This window comes from Sciurus vulgaris (genome assembly GCF_902686455.1).
Source record: "Sciurus vulgaris genome assembly, chromosome: 8".
NCBI classification, from domain to species: Eukaryota; Metazoa; Chordata; class Mammalia; order Rodentia; family Sciuridae; genus Sciurus; species Sciurus vulgaris.
The window spans coordinates 83,222,145-83,244,025 of NC_136468.1; the positions used below are offsets into that span (position 1 = coordinate 83,222,145).

General features: G+C 33.9%; 1 protein-coding gene and 1 long non-coding RNA gene across 4 annotated transcripts in view; one reads left to right on the forward strand and one right to left on the reverse strand.

The window, feature by feature from the left end:
* The window catches only part of SP4 (Sp4 transcription factor), a 63,542-nt gene that overhangs the window by 38,017 nt on the left and 3,644 nt on the right, over positions 1-21,881 (forward strand). For all 3 annotated transcript variants that reach the window (XM_079151925.1, XM_079151926.1, XM_079151924.1), the window contains 2 exons: positions 1,647-1,875; positions 6,183-6,382. In XM_079151925.1, the coding sequence (XP_079008051.1) occupies positions 1,647-1,875; positions 6,183-6,382 (429 nt within the window). The remainder of the gene's footprint in view (positions 1-1,646; positions 1,876-6,182; positions 6,383-21,881) is intronic.
* Positions 1-21,881, reverse strand: part of LOC306668505 — a 69,564-nt gene that overhangs the window by 22,199 nt on the left and 25,484 nt on the right. The window contains exon 2 of the long non-coding RNA XR_013765883.1: positions 10,303-10,388. This is a non-coding gene — a long non-coding RNA (uncharacterized lncRNA). The remainder of the gene's footprint in view (positions 1-10,302; positions 10,389-21,881) is intronic.

Sequence of the window (21,881 nt, forward strand, 5' to 3'; positions counted from 1 at the left end):
AATTTATTTCATAAAACTGTTTCAGAAGTATAAGTACAGGCAAACTTTTTCCCTTGTCCTTATGCCCCAAACAATACAGCAAACTACTTACGTAGCATTTACATTGTATAAGGTATTTGTTATAAGTAATCATTTTTAAAATGATTTAAAGTTGGGGGAGATTGTGCATAGGTTATGTGCAAATATTGCACCATTTTGTGTAGGGGACTTAAGCATTGGTAGGTTTTGGTATTTGTGTGTTGGGCAGCGGGTGAGGGTGGGTATCGTCCTGGAACCAATTCCTCATCAATATTCAAGATAACGGTTTGTATTTCAGAGGTGGGTGTTCCCACAGAGTTCAGAGTGCTGTGGATACATAGAAGGTTGAGATTACTTTGGGAGAGTCAGAGGTTTAAATTTGTTTAGTTAAATGCATGCTATTTTCTTGGTAATTTTTATTGCCTTTTCTTGGTCACTCCATGTGTTTAAAGTACAACAAGTGCAATTTAAAATAAGTCCCTTTATTTTCATAGCCAGGACCCACTGCTAATGTTTTATCTGCGTATTGCCACCCATTCAGAGCAGACTAATGGTAACAGTAGCTAATGTAATGAAAATTCTGTACCGTAAGGGATTTGTAAGTATTAACTTAATCTTTATATCAACTCTATGAGACGGGAGCATTCTTTCACAAATAGATTATTTTTTTTTCCAGCCTCTTCACCTATTTGATATTGCTACAATGATGGTTAAGAGTATAGAACTATGAGAAAAAGGGTAACTGTAAGATTTACCCATTTATACTTCAGGATAATGTTAAGCCATGCAAACAGCTACTTTTTGGTCATATTCATAATTTTTTATAACTGAAGAAGCTGAGTTAGTACACATTCTAATCTGAGGCGAAGTCTAAGTTATAAAACATGAATGAATAACAACATCCTGTCTTTTTATTGTTATAGTGATGGTAATAGTTATTAGTGGTTGTACATTTAGAAAACCAGTTAACTCTGTATAATAAAAAGATGACTTCTCAATAAAGGGATTAATTTTGCTTAAATGATTGAGAAAGAAGAAATATCCATAAAACTTAATCCTTTATTTAGTTACTTTTCACTCCTATATTTTCTTGGCACGATTAAGACATGCTGTTTACTGTAGAAATAGCAATAATGCTTTGTATTTATGTAGCATTTTTCATTTGAGGATCTCAGAATGTTTTTCAAGTATCTCATGAATTCTCACAGTACTTCAATGAGATAGGTAGGTGGCAAGTATTATTATCTTCCTTTTACAGTTGGAGGGAGAAATTAAGCCACAAGGAAGGTTAATTATGGATAGCCCCATCAACCAGAGAAAGAGACAGTCTGAGCTACTAAAATAAAAATCAGTATTAAATTTTAGGAGAGTTGGCATAGTATCAGTCATTAACTTCTTTCTTTTGTACATGACACAGATTATTAGAGCAAATATGTTAGCTTTAAAATACTTTCCTGGGGACTGGGGATGTAGCTCAGTGTTAGAGTGCTTGCCTAGCATGTGCAAGGCCCTGATTTCAGTCCTATAATGCCCCCCCCCCAACAGAAATGCACATGGAATTATTTTCTTTCTTTAGAAATAGAAAACATTATATACTCTTTTTTTTCCCCCCCCTTCTTCCTTTTTAGGTCAGCAGCAAGGACAAGATGGAGTGAAAGTACAGCAGGCTACTATAGCTCCTGTAACGGTAGCAGTTGGAGGAATTGCTAATGCCACGATAGGTGCTGTTAGTCCTGATCAACTCACTCAAGTGCATTTGCAGCAAGGCCAGCAGACTTCTGACCAAGAGGTGCAACCTGGCAAGAGACTTCGAAGAGTTGCCTGTTCCTGTCCTAATTGTAGGGAAGGAGAGGGAAGGTAAATGCTCTATTTTCAACTTAACTCTCTTGAAGGTATAAAACAGTACTTAAAATGAAGTCATTAGCTACCTGCTTTGATTTCTGGAACCTCACTGACTTTGTAGCCCAGAAGTTGAAATGTAATTTTATTAAGGGAATTAAATTGGGTTGTTCTAGGAGTGAGACTTGAGTGATCCTCTGCCTTGTACCTCATGCTTTTTTTTTTTCTTAATCAATTTATTTTGTAAAAATTTTAAACACCCTTGTTAATATAAAAATAACTCACCCACCACAACATTTGCCCATTTAGAGTATAGTTTGATGGTTTTAACATATTCACAGAATTGTACAACCATCAATTTTAGAGTGTTTTCGTCATCCTTGAAAGAAGTCCTGTGTTCTTTTTTTTTTCCAAGAAGTCCTGTGTTCTTTAGCTATCAGTTTCCCAACCTTCTTAGCCTTATGCAACTGTGAAACAAATTTCTGTTTTTACAGATTTGTCTGTTCTGGACATTTCAAGTACATAGAACTATGAAATGTGTGGTCTTTTGTGGGTGGCTTTTTTCATTTAGCATTAATGCTTTCAAGATTTTGTCATGGTGACATGATCAATACTTCATTCCTTTTTAATGTAGGTACAATATTCCATTATGTGGACTGTATTTTGTTTTTCTCATCACTTGGTGAATATTTGGATTTTTTTCCCTGTTGAGCATTATGAATAATGCTGCTGTAAACATTTGTGTAGAAGTATGTGTGTGTGTGTGTGTGTGGACACATGTTTTTCATTTCTCTTGTGTATGTGCCTTGGAATGGTATTGCTGGGTCCTATGGTTTCATCATTTGAGGAACTGCCAGGTGATTTCCAAAGTTACTGCACCGTACTACATTTCTATCAGTGATGTGTGAGAGTTCCAGTTTATTCATATTATTGCCAATAGTTGCCATTATCTGACTTGTTATAACTAATTGTGGGATTGAAGAGAGATCTTATTGTGGTTTTGATTAGAATTTTTCCAATGATTATTGATGTTGAGGATCTTTTCATGCATTTCTTGGTCATTTGTTTACCTTTGGAGAATAGTATCCTTTGAATCAAGCACCAGTGTTTATGAATTCAGATTTTTTTTTTCTATTTTTTTCCTTATGATTATTTCTACTTTTGGTGTGATATCTAAAAATTCATTGCCAAATATAAGACCACAAAGAATCTGGTTTTCTTTTAAGAGTTATAATTTTTACTCTCATGTTTAGATCTTTGATCAATTTTGGGTTAATTTTTGTATGTGGTATGAGGTAAGGGGTTCATCAAACACCATTTATTGAAAAGATTATCCTTTCTCCCAATGACTTGTCTTGACACCCTTCTCAAAAATAACTAATCGGGGCTGGGGATAATAGGTCAGTTGGTAGAGTGCTTGCTTCACATGCCCAAGGCCCTGGGTTCAATCCCCAGCACCACAAAAAATAAATAAATAAATAAATAAATAAGATGATTTACCACAGACATATGGGTTTATTTCTGACTCAATTCTATTTCATTGAAATCTGTCTTTATGCCAGTTACATACTGTCATGATTACTATGATTTTGTCATAACTTTTGAAATCAGGAAAAGTAGTGTCTTCCAGCTTTTTTTTTTTAAATCTTTTGGCCTCTTTAGTAAGACTTGGAATTTTATGTGACTTTTAGCATCAGCTTGTCAGTTTCTATAAAAATGCTAGTTGTCATTGTGATGGGAATTGTGATGGGAATTGCGTTGAATCTGCAGATCAATTTGGGGAATATTGCCAACTTAACAATATTAAATCTTTTGACCCATGCAAATGGGGTGTTTTTCTATTTAGATTCTTGCTAACTTCTTTCATCAATGTTTTATAGTTTTTAGAGTATAATTTTTGCATGTTTGTTAAATTTATTCTGACTTTATTCTTTTTTAGTATTATAAATGAAATGGTTTTCTTGATTGTTTATTCCAAGTGTACAAAAAATAAGCTTTTTATATATTGACCCAATGACCTAAAACTTTTGCTAAATTTTTCATTAGTTCTAGAACTTTTTTCCCATGAATCCCTTAAGATTTCTATGTGTAAGTTTATAGCATCTGTGAATAAAGCTTTTACAGTTTTCCACTCTTGGAGAGGGTTCAGTTTCTCTCCCCCGTGCCCTCCCCTTCACCTGATGCTAATTGCCTTGTCTAGAACTTTGAGTACAGTGTTGAATGGAAGTGGTAAAAGTATACATCCTTGTTTTGTTTCTGATCTTAGCTCTGGGTCCCTTTATCAAGTTAAGGAAGCTTCCTTCTATTCCTATTTTGTTGAGTATTTTTATATGAAAGGATGTTTGATTGTGTCACATGCTTTCCTGCATTTGTTGTAGTGATCATGTGCTTTTATTTTTTATTTTACCAATATGTTACATTAGTTGATTGTCAGATGTTAAAGCATTTTGCATTTCTGGAACACATCCAGCTTGATCATGGTGTATAGTTATAGTCAGTTTGGTAGCATTCTATCAAGAATTTCTGTACCGATACCCAAAAGAGATACTGGTCTTTGGTTTTTTTTTCCTTGTAATGACTTTATCTGGTTTGGGAAATAGTAATACTGGATTCATAGAATGAGTGGAGATGTGTTCTCTCCAGTTTTATTTTTGAACAAGTTTTTAAAGAACTAATATTCTTTAAATGCTCTCTGAAATTGACCAGTGAAACTGTTTAATCCTGGACTTTACTTTTGGGTAGTTTTGATTACTAATTCAGTCTCCTTACTTATTATGTGTTTATTCTGATGGACTGTTCTTGACTCTAGAAATTTGTCTATCTCATCTAAGGAATGGTTCACAATATTACTTTATAATCCTTTTTATTTTTATAAGAATGATAGTGATCTCCCCTTTTTCATTTGTTAATCAACAAATTTTGAGGTAAGTCTTTATCTCAAGTGAATCCATTAAGTCTTCTCCCAGTTTTCTTTTGTAAGGATATCCACTTTATTGAGAGCACCCTTAGACTTGAACTTTTTCAGTTTTGTTGTAAATTGTCATTTCCTTTAGGAAGAGATTTGGAGCTCTCTGGCGTGCTTCTCTCTCTGTGCAAAATTTGAGTCGGCTCTCCAGCTGGTAGTTGAGACAATGGCACATTTCTCTCTGAGTGATACCCTATTTTAGGAGCCGAGTGCATGGTGGCAGGAACAGCAATAGCCTCAGGTCTTCTCAGCTTGCCTCTTCCAGCTTAGAAGCTCCAGTTTATGAATTGTGAATAAAATAGCTCAGTGGCCATTTGGAGCACAGTTTTTTCATCATGTCACATCCAAGGTAGTATCTACATTCCAGGGTTGGGGGCAGATGGAAGAAGGCAGTCTCGAGCCCTCTCAGCCTCATACTCACTTGGAACTTAAACACAATAGTGGGTACCTGGGGGTAGGATGAGAAATGCTATATCTTGCTCCTCTTGGGAAAAAGTTGTCCAACTGGGAAGTGGGAGGAGAGGGAACCATGTTCTTGGTTGCATCAGTCTATGTTTCTTGTGTCATGAAGGTGTGAGGAAGAAGGGAAGGATTGAGTCTTGATTCAAAAACCACAGATTCTCATTGCTCTTACCAGTTCTGTTAGATTTACTTGAATAAATGTTTATTTGCTGTTATTTGTTCTTGGGACCATTTCCAGAAACATAAATCGTATTGTGTTTGTTTTATCATTTTCATCAGTTTTGCTGGGAAGCAGACCCAAGGAACTCCTCACACTGTCTTGCTGGAAATGAAATTCTGCATCTTATATTCTTAACAGGAGTTAGACATCTTTTTGGTATTTTAGAGGAGAATTTTAAAGTGTCTTTAAAAACTTAGAGATTAGTTCCCCAAGGAAAGAGCCTATGAGGGAAGAAACATGAGGTCCATAGTAGACATAAGCATTGAAGTTAACAAGTTTTTATAGCAATTTTGTTTTCAATATACAAACCCAATTTATTTATTTTATTTGGTACTAGAAACTGAACCAAAGGGTATTTAATCACAGAGCTACACCCCCAATACTTTTCATTATTTTGAGACAGAGTCTTGCTAAATTGCTAAAGATCTCAGTTGCTAAGACTGGCCTTGAACTTTAGATCCTCCAGCCTCAGCCTCCCAAGTCTCTTTGGAATTACAGGTGTATACCACCACATCTGGCTACTTTTTCTTTAATTGAAATTTCCACAGTTGTGGAATTACAATCGAACAAACCTATTCAGAAAAGCATCATTTAATTATCTTGATTCCCATTTGTTTTTTCATAATTATAAACTTAGTTTTGAAAATGTGATTATTGTTTGATTCTGTTTTTTGTTAGGAGCAGTAATGAACCTGGAAAAAAGAAACAGCATATCTGTCATATTGAAGGATGTGGAAAAGTTTATGGTAAAACATCTCACCTCCGAGCACATCTCCGCTGGCATACTGGAGAAAGACCTTTTATATGCAACTGGATGTTTTGTGGTAAAAGATTCACAAGGAGTGATGAGCTTCAGAGACATAGAAGAACCCATACAGGTTAGTTTGTTTATTTTAGTAGGACTTGTATGTTTTACTTATTTATTTATTTATTTTTTAGTACTTAGATGAAAGTTTTAGTGATAGGTTAGCTATCTACGATTAGAAATATACAAATTAAGAATTCACTTTAGCAATTATGTAAAAGGTGTTGATGATAAATTTTTTTTACTTTATTCCTGAAATGTATTTTATTCTACTTTTTGTAAACTTTATCAGCTTATTTAAATGACTTGGAATTTGTTCCATTTGCTTATCTTATGTTCTTAGTTTGTTGAATTCCCATAATATTTTTCATCAGCCTTTAAAAATAAGTATAAAGACAATTGGATTATAATCTTAGAAGTGACCTTTATTAGTTTTGATTTGTCTTTACAAATTCAGAAAATTCATCGAGAATAATATAACACATATGCAGCTATCACTCAGAACTAGCCATTGTTAATATTTCATTTTCTGAGGGGCTGGAATGTAGCTCCTTAATAGAGTACTTGCTTTGCATATGTGAGACTCTGAGTTCAATCCCTAACACCACAAAAAATAAAAAATAAATTATATTTAGTAAAACAGATCTCTTAATAAAGTCAATATTGAAGATACAATATTGAAGACACAATATTCACAGCTTCTGTTAATTTATTAATGTGTTATAGTTTTTAATGCATCTAATATCTTTACACATACTTTTCATGATTTTATATATAAAATAATGTTTAAATTAAAAACTTACATAAATGATATGTTGCAGTCATAATTTTACTGTTTTAAGAAGTAAGCACATATATATGTATATTTTCAAGTATCTGTGTCTTGGCATCTATGTAGTATTGTGTCACATGACTCTACCACCTATATTAATTCATTTCCCAGGTGGTTGAGGTTATTGTTAGTTTTTTTGCTGTCACAAATTTCGCCACTGTGAATATTCAGTGAACATGTGGAGAAGTGGATTACTGGATGCTAGAGAATATATATGTCTGGTTATGCCAGATAATAGCCAAAAGGTCTCCACAGTGGCTGTTATGATGTCTGCTCACTGTAGGGAACATTAGTTTCCACTTTGCTGTGTGCTAACTTGTTAGTAGCGTGACGCTTCAAAAGTTTTTGTCTATCTAAAATGGTTTCTATTTTTATTTTTATTTTTATTTTTCCTAATTGTCAGTGAGATTGAGCATCTTTTCATTTGTGTATGGGTCATTTATATTTTTTTCTGCTTTTCTGTTTCTCATTTGTCTTTGAATTGTTTTCTTATTCATATTATATGTTGCAGTTTCTCTGTTTCAACCTTTTTTCATTGTGCTATCCTTTGTCATAGCACATAATTTTATTTAGACAGAACTCTTTTGTCTTTTGTTTTTTGTTATGAAATTTTCTTCTATCCCAAGATGTTTTAAAGTTTTTTCAAACTTTCTTTTAATGACTTTAGAGTTTTCTTTTTGTAAATTTGGTCTTTTAACAGCCTGGAGGTTTTTGGTTTATTCAGTCTGTTTTTTTTTTTTTGTTTTGTTTTTTTTTTTTTTTTTTGATGATCAAATGAATCAGGGCTGCCATTTTATTTCTCTTCCATATGGAAAGTCATTTATGTTTATTTTTTTGCGGAGGAGGGGGATTATGTACTGGAGCTGAACCAAGGGGCATGGACCTATACCACTAGCCCTTTTATTTTTCTATTTTGAGAGAGTTACTAAGTTGCTGAGACTAATTTCAAACTCTTGTTGAGTCTAACTTCAAGCTCTTGTTCCTCCTGCCTCACAACCTCCTAAGTCATTAGAATTACAGGGATGTGCCACTGTGTCCAACTAGGAAGTCATTTCTTGTCTATTCATTCTTTCTCTATCAATCTCTAATAATAGTTCTCTCACATATTATCCCCCTTCAAGTGTGGCTCAATTTCTCAGTTCTTTGTTTGGAAACTTTTGTCAATTCCTTATCAGTACCATACAATTTATTGCCATATTAGGTCTTAAAGTCCAAGAAGGCATTCTCTGTCTCTCTGTCTCTGTCTCTCTCTGTCTCTGTCTCTCTCCTCTCTCTCTCTCTCTCTCTCTCTCTCTCTCTCTCTCTCTGTGTTCTCTCTTGCTCTCTCATTCTCAGAACATGCATCCTTTCTATTTAGAACATGCCTGTCATGTATCCAGTATTTAACTGCTAAACAAATTGATTTAAGTAGATTATTGAATTAGCCATAACTTGTACCAAGGTATATGTGGAACCAAAGGAGAACTAGAACTGACTCTTTCTTTGGGGGTGGCCCCTGGAATTGAACCCAGGAGCAGTCTACCTCTGAGCTACATCCCCAGTCCTTTTTAAATTTGAAGACAGTTTCTTGCTAAATTGCTGAGGCTTGCCTCTAACTTGTGATTCTTCTGCCTCAGCCTCCTGAGTCACTGAGATTAGAGGCATGTGCTACTCCGCCTGACTTAGAACTAATGTTTTTTGATCAACTACCATATATCAGATTTTCGAATGTTATTTCATTTGATTATAACAGCAACACTGAGATAGAAATTAACTCCTTTGTACAGTCTCAGAAAAGAAAAAGATGTTAAATGCAAAATTATCTAATTTGACATGCACATATAGTAATAACAACAGTGAGTATTAGTATTTTGACTCAGTCTCTAGAGGACTTAGTACTAAAGCTGTGAGTTGTAATTTTTTTTATAAAAGTTTTTATACCTTCCTGTATTTTATGAGGCCTCTAATGCCAACTCACCTTTGACACTATCAAATGTGATGTGATTTAAATTAATTCCATAATGTTCTATCTTTTGTGGAAAATTATCTGCTATTTATGTCTGTAGAAGAGGAACATTGTATTTCCACCTTGGAGTAGCAGTAAGAAAGATTAAGAAAGTTAAGAAAAATTGCCACTTTGATTTGGAAACTCACACTGTGATTGCATCATTTTTTCCAAAAGATGATACGTTCATAAGATCCTGCTGTGCCACACATTTACATTCACACAGATATATAAGACAAATTTACTCAAGGATTTACATGTACGTATGCTTTAAAGTTAAATATTAACAGTTGTCAGTTATTGAGGCCATTTCTTTTAAAAAATGACCCACACCATCATCATCATCTACTAGCTTGATAATTGAGAATCAAATATATCATAATGTTTATTGATGCAAATGTCTTAAATACACCCTATCCAAAATTGTTTAATTACAACATGTTAGGGACTAGAAATATAGATTGATGGTAGAGCATTTACCTCACATATACAAGGCCCTATCACCAGTACCATGAAACAAAACAAAACATAGTAACACAAATGGTAAACTCAATATCAGCATATTTACAAATGTTACTTTTAAAGATTTAAACATTGTAACTTCTACTCATTCATTGAGTTTGTTGAAAGCATGTGAAAAGGCTGGAGATGTGGCTCTGTGGTATACATAACCTTTTGCCCAGCATGTGTGAGGCCCTGGGTTTGAGCCCCAGCACCACCAAAAAAAAGAAAAAAGAAACAAAATACCTTTTAGAATAATTAAGTGTCAATATTAAGTTGAAAGCCTTGAACATGTATGACAAAACCCATTTTATTCAGTGTCTTAACCACTACTATCACTAGATACACACTGACATATTACTATGAATGAATAAATGAGTTATTTTTAGTCACTGCTGAAAATAGTGAAGATATTTGTTTTGGGGAAAAAAAATGTAAAGGTTTTCAAAATGGCACATGATTATAGCTTTTAAAAATCAAATCCTATAAAGGAGCTTAACAATATTAAGGAGGTTAACATTCCTATTCCACTCCTGAAAGAAAATCATTTTTAATCATTGAACTATTGCATTTTTTTCTTCCTTTGATTTCTACTATATATCTAAATAATATACTAAAGGTTTATCAATATTTACCAATATCTATTGACATCTAGTACTGAAAGTTAATAACTTACCTAACTTGGCACCATCTAATAGATTGTTTTGTATTGGGCTGGCAATATTGCAGTTGGTACATTCGCCTTGATTTTGATCTTCAGCACTGCAAACGTTTTACAAGATTTATTTTTTTAATTACTTATTTCTTCTTCATTTTATTAATTCTTCTTCTCTTCCTCCTCATATTGTTGTGGTTGTTGTCATACTAGGAATTGAACCCAGGGGTGCTTTACCACTGAGCTACATCCCGCTTTTTATTTTGAAATAGGGTCTTGCTAAATTGCTGAAGCTAGTCCCAAATTATGATCCTCTTGCCTCAGCCTGCCACATAGCTGGGATTATGGGTGTAGGCTACCATATTCAGCTAAAAGATCATCTTTTATAGCTGTATATAGGCCACGCATCTCTTGATTAGTCCTCTATAGTATGGATATTAGCATGTCTCTCCTTTATTTTCTATCCTCTTAATTTCACTCACCTAAAAGTTTACCCTTTCTCATTCTCTTGAGGTTAAAATGCTTGTATTCTCATCAATAAATGCTAATCTGTTTTTGATATTTTGATTTTTAAAGTTGAAAATTACTAAATAATTGCATTATGTTCAGATATGTACTGTTATTATGTTTCCTTGTATTGTTTTTAGTTTTTCTTGGAGTTTCTAATTTCCTTTTTTCCTTGCATTACCTAACTTCATCACCTTTTTAATTATTTCAAATTTTCAAGAATAGCATAAACTCCATTAATTTTCTCAATATATGGCGCTTTCCATGTTTCTGATTGGACATGGACTGATCACTGTGTAGGGTGCTGCACAGCTGTAATCATGGGACTTTTCTTGCCTGCTCTATGCTTTAGATCTCACGTTGTTTTCAAAGATGTCATTTTTTTTTTTTTTTTTTTTTTTTTTTTCATTTTTCTTGGCTTACTCCTTTGGTTGCTGGAAATCATTCTGAAATGTTTCCTAACCAAGAAAAAAAAAGTGATAGTAATTTTGTCTGAAAACTGCTTTATTTTGCTTTTTCACTTAATTTGATTTGACTAATATAGTGTTCTAGATTCAAAACTATAGTCCCTCAAAACATTAATTGCATTACTCTGTTGTCTTTTCACTTCTGTTTTACCAGTGAAAAATCCATTGTCACTCTCTCTTGGGTTTTTTAAAAGGTGACATGATTTTTTTCCCTTACAACTTTGTTACTTTTTATTTTGGAATAATTTTATGCTTCAAAGTTATAAAAGATAGTTTTTATATTTTCTTTATGAAGCTTCCCTTGTTGCTAACTTCTTATTAATTAAACTAAGAAATTAACATTTTTACCATACTGTTAGTTAAACTATAGGCTTTGCCATGAATATACTTCTCTAGGTTTAAATCTAGAATAACCCATTGTATTTATGTCATGGCTTCTTAGTCTCTTGCAGTTTCTGACCTTTTCCAATTATTTTCTTATCTTTTATTACCTTGACACTTTTGACAAATACTAGGCTAGGTATTTTGTAAAATGTTCCTTAATTTGGGTTTGTCTTATGTTTTCTCATGATGAGATTGAATTGTTAGACTGGACTGAACAAGATCATGAATTGTTGGGAAGAATATCACAGAGGTTAATGCCTTTCTCATTTCATCATATGAGATGTATACCCAGTGTAATTATGTCTTACTAATCCTGATCATTGGCTAACAAGTATGCCAAGTTCCTTCACTGTAAAGTTTTTTTTTTTTTTTCATATTCTGTTTGTTAGAAACAAGTCATTCAATTCAGTCCACACTCAAGGGGATGAGAATTAATTTCACCTCCTGGAAGGCTTAGCATAGAATTTGTAAACATATGTTAAATCAACCACAGTGATTAGTAAATATTTTGGGAGGATTATGGGAATATTTTCAGAGTCTATGCAGATAGATACTGTTTCTCCTTAAAGAAAGACACTAGAGCTTCACTTTTAGGGTTCCTTAGTGAATCTTGACTACAGCAGTTATTACTCTGGGTTTCTGAAGAGTGTTGTCCATTTCCTTTATTCCTTATACAATTTTTTGTTGGAATTCTCATGGAAGGAAAAGTCATGCCTTCATCCCCAATTGTTTGTTTATTCACTCATTTACACTAGTCTGGATTCATATTCTTTGGTTCATAATCCACCACTGTCATCATTTATTTTCTTGCTCAAATTGTTTAATATTTGGCCTTCAGAAAGTCTTTCACATTGGTTCATGTGGGCTTTTTTTGTTTGTTTTTTTGTTTTTTGTGTTTTTTGGTCCTGGGAATTGAGCCCATCGTTGCTTAACTACTGAGCGCATCCTCATCCCTTTTTATTTTGAGACAGGATCTCGCTAAGTTGCTTAGGCTGGCCTCAAACTTGCAACCCTCCTGTCTCGGCCTCCCAAGTTGCTGGGGTTATATGCATGTGCACCACTATGCCTGGCTTTTATGTCTTGTTGACATGCCCCCATCCTTTTTTTTTTTTTTTTTTTTTTAAACAAGAACTTCTTTAATCTTTGCTGTTTTATTAATTTCATAATGATGTATTTAGGTATAGGTTTTCATTTATTATGCCAGCTAGTTGGGACTCAACTCTGGGTAATCTCTTTTTTCACATTTTCATCCCCCTTTTTTCTTTATTCTTGCTAGACTATTAATAGATCGATGTTGAACTTCCTAGATTGGTGACTTCTTTTTTTATGTCTTACATTTTTTGTTACCTCTTGTCTCTTTATCTTTTATTTTCTGTGACATTCTTTAACTATCATTCATCACATATTTCATCGAATTGTTTTTTTCATTTCCAACAGTGCCTTTTTTTGTTTATTTTTTACTTCTTGCTCTTTTCCTAATATGGATGCATTTACTTGCTGAAACAATCTTGAGTTTTTCATCTAGAAAATTTTTTTTCATATTTATTTCATTCAGTATAATTTTTTGTCTGTATCTTGCTTTTTCTGAATTGTCCAGTGAATCTTCTTTTTTGTTCAAGTTAATCGTGATTGAAGAATGTGTTTTAAGTGAAAGATTTTGAAAAGTTTATTATGAGCTGGTAGCTTTCATTTTAAGGGCTTTGGGTGGGGCACTGTGTTACACTGGAAGATGTCTAATTAGCAAAGGACAATAATATGACCCCAGCCCAGGTAATATGTTTCTTTAGATACAGACTCTCAAATATTTTGCTCCAATTTTTATTTATCCCCAAATTGATATTAGGTCTTATAATATGTATAGACTTTAATTTTCCGTTTTATACTCTGTGTTTCCCTCTCACAATTTTGAGTCCCAGACACTTACAGATTTCTTCAGAAGATAGATTGGCTCTCTTCTAGAACATACCCTCTTCTTTGATAATCTCTGTTTTCATTTGCAGAAATGTGACGGCATCCTTATTTTGATGACTTCTTTCCTACTTTTTGTTGTTGTAGATTTAACCTTTTTTTTTGCCTTTACTATTATTTTAATGTGCATTTCAGTTGTATAGATGTACATATTCATTGTGTTCATGTATTAATGTAGTTTACCCTTATGAATATTTTATTGTAGATATCTTATACACTTACCGTATTATTATCCTCGTATAGAACTTTCACTTTTTAAGAAACTTTTTAAAAAAATTTTATTTGAAGTTGGACACAATACCTTTATTTTTATTTATTTATTTTTATGTGGTACTGAGGATTGAACCCAATGCCTCACATGTGCTAGGCAAGCACTCCACCGTTGAGCCACAACCCCAGCCCCTAAGAAACATTTTTGATTTCATGAATTTAATTTTATGTTCTGTGATTGCAAAAAAACAGTTGTTTCACACTGATGTGTTTGGCACATAGATGCCTAATAAATGTATTTTTTTTTTCACTTGCCTGATTATTTATTTATTTATTTATTTTTTATTGTAAACAAATGGGATACATGTTGTTTGTTTGTACATGGGTTAAAGGCATACCATTTGTATAATCATAAATTTACATATGGTAATGTTGTTTGATTCATTCTATTATTTTTTCCCTTCCCCCACCCCTCCCACCCTTCTTTTCCCTCTAAACAGTCCTTTCTTCCTCCATTCTTACCCCCCTCCCTAACCCTAACCCTAACACTAACTCCTCCCACCCTCCCCCTTATGTGTCATCATCCACTTATCAGCAAGATCATTCGTCCTTTAGTTTTTTGAGATTGGCTTATCTCACTTAGCATGATGGTCTCCAATTTCATCCATTTGCCTGCAAATGCCATAATTTTATTGTTCTTTATGGCAGAGTAATATTCCATTGTATATATATACCACAGTTTCTTTATCCACTCATCAATTGAAGGACATCTAGGTTGGTTCCACAATCTGGCTATTGTGATTTGAGCAGCTATGAACATTGATGTGGCTGTATCTCTGTAGTATGCTGATTTTAAGTCCTTTGGGTATAGACCAAGGAGTGGGATAGCTGGGTCAAATGGTGGTCCCATTCCAAGTTTTCTAAGGAATCTCCATACTGCTTTCCAGAGTGGCTGCACTAATTTGCAGCCCCACCAGCAATGTATGAGTGTACCTATCTCCCCACATCCTCGCCAACACCTGTTGCTTGTATTCTTGATAATCGCCATTCTAATTGGGGTGAGATGGAATCTTAGTGTGGTTTTGATTTTGCATTTCTCTTATTACTAGAGATGTTGAACATTTTTTCATATGTTTGTTGATTGCTTGTACATCTTCTTCTGTGAAGTGTCTGTTCATTTCCTTAGCCCATTTGTTGATTGGATTATTTGTATTCTTGGTGTAGAGTTTTTTGAGTTCTTTATAGATTCTGGAGATTAGTGCTATATCTGAAGTATGATTGGCAAAGATATTCTCCCACTAACAAAGAAACATCATATCAAAATCTTTGGGACACTATGAAAGCAGTACTTAGAGGAAAATTTATTTCATGGAGCGCATTCAATAAAAGAAGTAAAAATCAACAAATAAATGACCTAACACTACAGCTCAAAGCCCTAGAAAAAGAACAGACCAACACCAAAAGTAGTAGAAGACAGGAAATAGTTAAACTCAGAGCTGAAATCAACGAAATTGAAACAAAAGAAACAATACAAAAAATTGACAAAATAAATAGTTGGTTCTTTGAAAAAATAAACAAAATTGATAAACCCTTAGCCACTCTAACAAAGAGAAGACGAGAGAAAACCCAATCACTAAAATTCAGAATGAACAAGGAAATATCACAACAGACACAATTGAAATACAAAACATAATTAGAAGCTATTTTGAAAATCTATATTCCAACAAAATAGAAAATTTCGAAGACATCAACAGGTTTCTAGAGACATATGAATTGACTAAATTGAACGAGGAGGACATACACAATTTAAATAGACCAATTTCAAGTAATGAAGTAGAAGAGGTCATCAATAGCTTACCAACAAAGAAAAGTCCAGGACCAGATGGGTTCTCAGCCAAGTTCTACAAAACCTTTAAAAAAGAGCTCATTCCAATACTTCTCAAAGTATTCCATGAAATAGAAGAGGAGGGAACCCTCCCAAACTCATTCTATGAAGCCAATATTACCCTGATACCCAAACCAGACAGAGACACATCGAGGAAAGAAAATTTCAGACCAATATCATTAATGAACATTGACGCAAAAATTCTCAACAAAATTTTAGCAAATCGCACACAAAAATATATTAAAAAGATAGTGCACCACGATCAAGTGGGTTTTATCCCAGGGATGCAAGGTTGGTTCAACATCCAGAAATCAATAAATGTAATTCACCATATCAATAGACTTAAAGTCAAGAATCACATGATTATTTAAATGTATATTTTAAAACTTAAAAAAAATTTAAAAATTGGATCGAATAGATGAGACCGAGAACTCTTTATCAGTTACGCTGAAGATTCCCCCAGAATTGTTTACACAGATTCTTCAGCAAGTTGCAAAATGGTCAGAACTGTTGCCTTTGAGTTCACTATCAGCCACAAATAGATCAAGCTATCTGCTGTCTGTAGCCTATCAGTCCCATTTTGATTACATTGAAAACTCTGGACAGAGTCAGTCTGTTATACTGAGCATCTAAATGACAATAGTGAAAATTAAACAGTAATAGGCAACTGAGGAGTGAAATCAAACTTAAACAGTGCCTAAGATGGGTGAGTTTCAAAGGTGTTTTTCACCTGCTTTGTTTCCCAGGTTTGATCCTGTGGATGCTGCATAAGTATTTATAGGCAGAAAACACAGCTGCACAGCTGCCCCCCCCCCCTTTTTTTTTTTAGTACCAGAAATCAAAACTTGGGAAGCTATACAGCCCAAACCCTTTTTGTTCGTTTGTTTGAGACAGGGTCTTCCTAAATTCCTTAGGAACTCACTAAGTTGCTGAGGCTGGCCTTGAATTTGTGATCCTCCTTGCCCTCAGTCACCCTAGTTGCTGAGATTACAGGTGTGCACCCCCACATACAGCAGAAGACACTGGATCTAGAAAAACTCTCTGTATCTAGAGAGAGAAGTAAGAAAAGAAAATTAAAGATATTGAAAAAAATCTTAAAAGGAGCCAAAGGAAAATAATATGTTTTACATAGGGGGGAACAAAAATTCGAATGATGGCAGATTTCTCCTCAGAAACTTTGGAGGCTTGAAAAAGAAAAGATCTGTCAGTTCATTATTTTATGTCCAGTTAAAATATCCTGAGTAACAAAAGCCAAGTAAAGATATTTTCAGATGAAGGAAGACCAAGAATTTTTTGGCGCTCCTATCAGTCAATTTTCTGATATATTATAGAATTAACTAATTGTATAAATTAGAACATTAAACATTAAGCCAAAATTAAAAGGAAAGAGGGAGGTAGAAGAATGGAAAACAAAGAAACAGAAAATAGATAATAAGGCGATAGACTTAACTCTAGTCAAATCAGTGATTATATTAAAGTCACATGGTTTAAACATATTAATTAAAATTGTCAGATGGCTTTTTTTGAGGGGAGGGTCCCACTGGGGTGAGCTCAGGGGTGCTTTACCACAGAACTGCGACACTTCTATTTTGAATTTTGAGACAGGGTCTCACTAAATTAATGAAACTGGGCCTCAAACTTTTCCTGCCTCAGTCCACCAAATAACTGGGAGTACAGGCATGCATCACATACCTAACTATCAGATGACATTTTTTTTAAACAAACTAACTAATTACATTCAAAAACTCCCTTCAAAGCTTATTCCAGCAAAACATGTATTTTATTCAAGTGTAGATGGAGCCTATGGAGGCACATACCTGTAATCTCAGATACTTGGGAGGCTGAGGCAGTTCACAAATTTAAGCCTAGCCTGAACAGCATAGCCAGAACCTGACTCAAAATAAAGTAGAAAGGGCTAGGGATGTAGGTCAGTGTTGGAGAAGTAAGGTACATGTAACATGGAGGGAGACCATATTCTGAGCTATGAACACACCTTAACAAGTTAAAAAGAACAAAAATCATTCAAAGTATGTTATTATCATCAGTGAATTAAACTATAAATCAAACAACAAAAATATCTGGAAAATCCTCAAATATCTATTTAATCCTCAAATAGAAATTAAATAACACATTTCCAAATAACTGATGGATCAAGAGGAAGTCTCAAGGGAAATTAGTAATTATTTTCAGCTGAATGAAAATACAACATAATAAGAATGTAGGCCAGGTGCAGTGGTGCAGGCCTATAATCCCAGCGACTCCGGAGGCTGAGACAGGAGGATCGTAAGTGCAAAGCCAGCCTCAGCAACTTAGTGAGACCCTAAGCAACTCAGTGAGACTCTGTCTCTAAATAAAATATAAAAAGGGCTGGGGATGTGGCCCGGTGGTTAAGTGCCCCTGAGTTGAATCCCCCATACCCCCCCAAAAAAAAAGATTTGTAGGATTCATGTAAAGTGATGCTTAGAGTGTATTTATAAAATTAAATCCTTCTATTATCCTTCTATTAAAAAAAGGAATGTCTTCAGCCAGTAATCTTATAAGCTTTCATGGTAGGAAACTAGAAAGTGAGCAAATTAAATCCAAAGCAAAAAGTTAGGAAACTATAAAAAGCACAAATACATTGAAAATAGGGGAAAAAATAAATTCAATCAAAACAAAATCTAGTTTGTCGAAAAGCTAAAACTGACAAGTCTTCTAGCTAGACTCCCAAGAAAATTACTAAACATTACTAAAGACCCAGTAGACATTAAATGGATAATGAAGGAATGCTGAGCATAACTCCTCTCCCTAAATTTTAGAATCAATTCCTTAAAAGACACAACTATGAATACTTGTTCAACAAGAAATAGATAATAATCAGAAAAATGAGAAATTACACTCCATTTATGTATGATCTATCAAAATGTATAAATTCATTCTGTCATATACAACAAATTAGAACAAATAAAAAATTTAAAAAGATAGATAAACATGAATAGTTCTATATTTGTTAAAGAAATTGGACTTGTATTTTAAAACTAAAAGAAAACTCAGGGCCACGGTGATTTGATTGTCAAATTATACCACTTAAGAAAGAAATGTCAGTTCTACAGTTTCTGAAAATTAATGAGAGAAACACTTTCCAACGCACTGCACTGTACAAAGGCCACAGTAATATGACAAAACCAAAGGCTTCACAAGGGAAGGAAAACACTGCAGATCAGTATAAAAAGTTTAGGTGTCAAAATTCTCAATAAAATTTTGACAAACTAAATCCAGCAATATGTAAAAAAGATAATGCATCATAACTAAGCAAAGTTTATTCCAGGAATGAAAAGATGTTTGAACATTTGAAAATCAGGTACTTTACTTACTGATGAAAGAAAAAAAAAAAATCACAATTACTTAACTACAAGTAAATATTTGGTAAAGTTCTGTGTTGGTTTTTATAAAAAATATAAAACAAGAATTGAAGAGAACATCATACATACACCAGCATGTTTTATTATCTCAGTTTCATTAGGTCAGAAGTCTGAGTGGACTTAGTTGAGGACCCTTCTCAGCATCTCACAGAACCAAAATCCAGGTTATCAGCAGGGCCCCATTCTTTCCTGAAGACTCTGGGAAAGTGTCTGCTCCAAACTCATTCCCACAGGCAGTTAAATACAGCATTTTGCTGTGGTAGGACTAAGGTCCCTGTTTTTTCCTTGGCACCTGTCAACTGGGCTCCCAGTGTTTGCTCTTGGAGGCAGGCTGCCCATATTTCTTTGCAGTCTTGCCTTGTGGCCCCTTCCCATTACTCAGGTCAGCTCCCTCTCTCACTTCTAATCTCTCTGACTCCAGGTAAAGAAAGCACTCTTTTTTGACCAGTTCATGTGGTTAGAGTAAGTCAACCTAGATAATTCAGAATACTTCCCCTATATTAACTGTATTAAGCTCTATAAGCTTAGTTACATCTGCAGAGTCTCTTTTTATTTACAGGTTTCAGGGATTGGGGGTCTTTATAGGGCCATTCTGTCTACCACAGTAACTAGTACCAACAGTTTTGATAATTATATGCATTAATTATAAAAAGTAATCATATATTGTGAATTATTATAAAAGTAATTATTAACAAGATATATTTAGTGTAAGCATTCTATGTCCTTGAGTTAAAGTATACTGATAATGTTTGCTAAGGGTGGGAAATTTATAAATTATCTGACAAAACACAAAATACACTTCTCTGTGGAAAAGGATAATGAACTAAAATGAGTCACTCCCCTAATGAAAGTTATTATACAATATGATTTGCACATATGAGATTGTAGGCAACTTTTATTGCTTAAAATTAATTGGATGCCCCCACTGAGTAGACAGTGTCATCACCATTGTTTCCCATTTATCTTTACCATTTGCCACTGAGTAGCTGGGGAGTAGAATTTCTTTACTGGAACTGATAGCTCTTCATGGTTGCAAATAACTCTCAAGAGAATGGAAGCTTCTTAAAGTGAGAGACTCTCACTTATTTGTTTTTAATATCAGCAGTGCCTGGCAGATAATCTGCAAATAATTTGTTGAAAAATTACTGAATTTATGAATATCACAGTTAATACATACTTGTTAAATGGCCACTGTATACAGGTTGATCTCCAGCTGTGTACTTACTGAATGATCCCATGTTTTTAGGCTATCACCACCCAATTCTGATAATTCACAGTATTTGTTGCTATAAAGTAACATCAGACTCTAGTTTTACTCTCGTGGTGTAGCATAAATAGCTTAGACCATAAATCAGGCACCTTGAATCCTGCTTTGCCATTAATGTATGGCATGACTCCCAAGCAAATTAATTTCTGAAACTCAGCTTTTTCGTCTGTAAAATATAATATAAAATAAGAGTCTGACGATTTTTCCCGTTTAGAATTTGCTAATAGATTTTTTTTTCTTTTAAATTTTCTCTCTCTCTCTCTCTCTCTCTCTCTCTCTCTCTCTCTCTCTCTCTCTCTCTCTCTCTCTTTCTCTCTCTCTCTCTCTGTCTCTCTCTCTCTCTCTTTTGTGGTGTGGAAGTACTGGGGATTGAACCCAGTGGCACACTACCACTGAACTATAACCCCATCCCTTTTTATTTTTTAATCTTGAGACAGGGTCTTACCAAGTTGCCTAGGCTGGCCTCAAATTTACAGTCATCCTGCCTCAACCTTCCAAGTATCTGGGATTACATGCATGCACCACTGTGCCCAGAACAATTTTTCTCTTTTTAAAGAAAAGTGAAAAAATTGAAAAGATAAAGGAGTTCAGGATTGAACCTGAACTGCATTTAATATTTTCACCCTTACCTAAATGTCAGTATTTGTAATATTCCTATCCCTTTATGGCCTTTTAGTTTGAATATCTTTTAGTTTGAATTGTATCTAAGTCATTTAATTATTTAATATTTCAAGAAAGTAAATGCAAACACGTAATGGGAAATAATGTAGACAAACTTGAGCTTATAGATTTTCTCTTGGTGAGTCAAAGGTAGAGCCATAAAATGAAAGCATCCAAACTGAATTTTCTTATTATCCAAGTTCTGTCAATGGGAAAGCATCACTTTGTTTTATTAACTAACAATTTTATAAGCAAATAGTCACTCATTTTATATATCAGAATATATATATAATAGATATATATAATACATATTGGAATATATTTTTAATATGCCTTGTCCATTATGCACAAACGTAAGATGACTTTTTTCTTTTTTAGTTAACCATTTTTATTCCAGAGGACTGAAGTAGTTCTACTAGAACCATCATATTTTGAAGAGTTTATTTCTATAAGTGCATAAGGATCCCTTTGTATAATAGAAACCTAAAAGCTCTGTTTAATTTGAAATGCCTGCTTCCTATTTTTACCTTATGACAAACTTAGTACAATACTAAATTCCTGGCTTACTTTATTTAAAATGGTTCTAAAATATTTCATGCCTCAGGATTAAAACTAAAACACAAGTAACAGTTTTAAAGATGAATAGACATGAACTTTTGATATTATGGTTTGCTGTACCTGATAAAAGATTTTCAAGATCATCTATTAGAAGCCTTCTTGTGGTTGGGGACACTGAGACCCAAAGTAGTTTTTCACTTGTTCAGTTCTTATTTCTGGTTCATAGCAGAACCAAGACTTTAACTTAGGTCTTATATTCTCATTCACATGATTTTTCTCCTGTAGGACTTGTT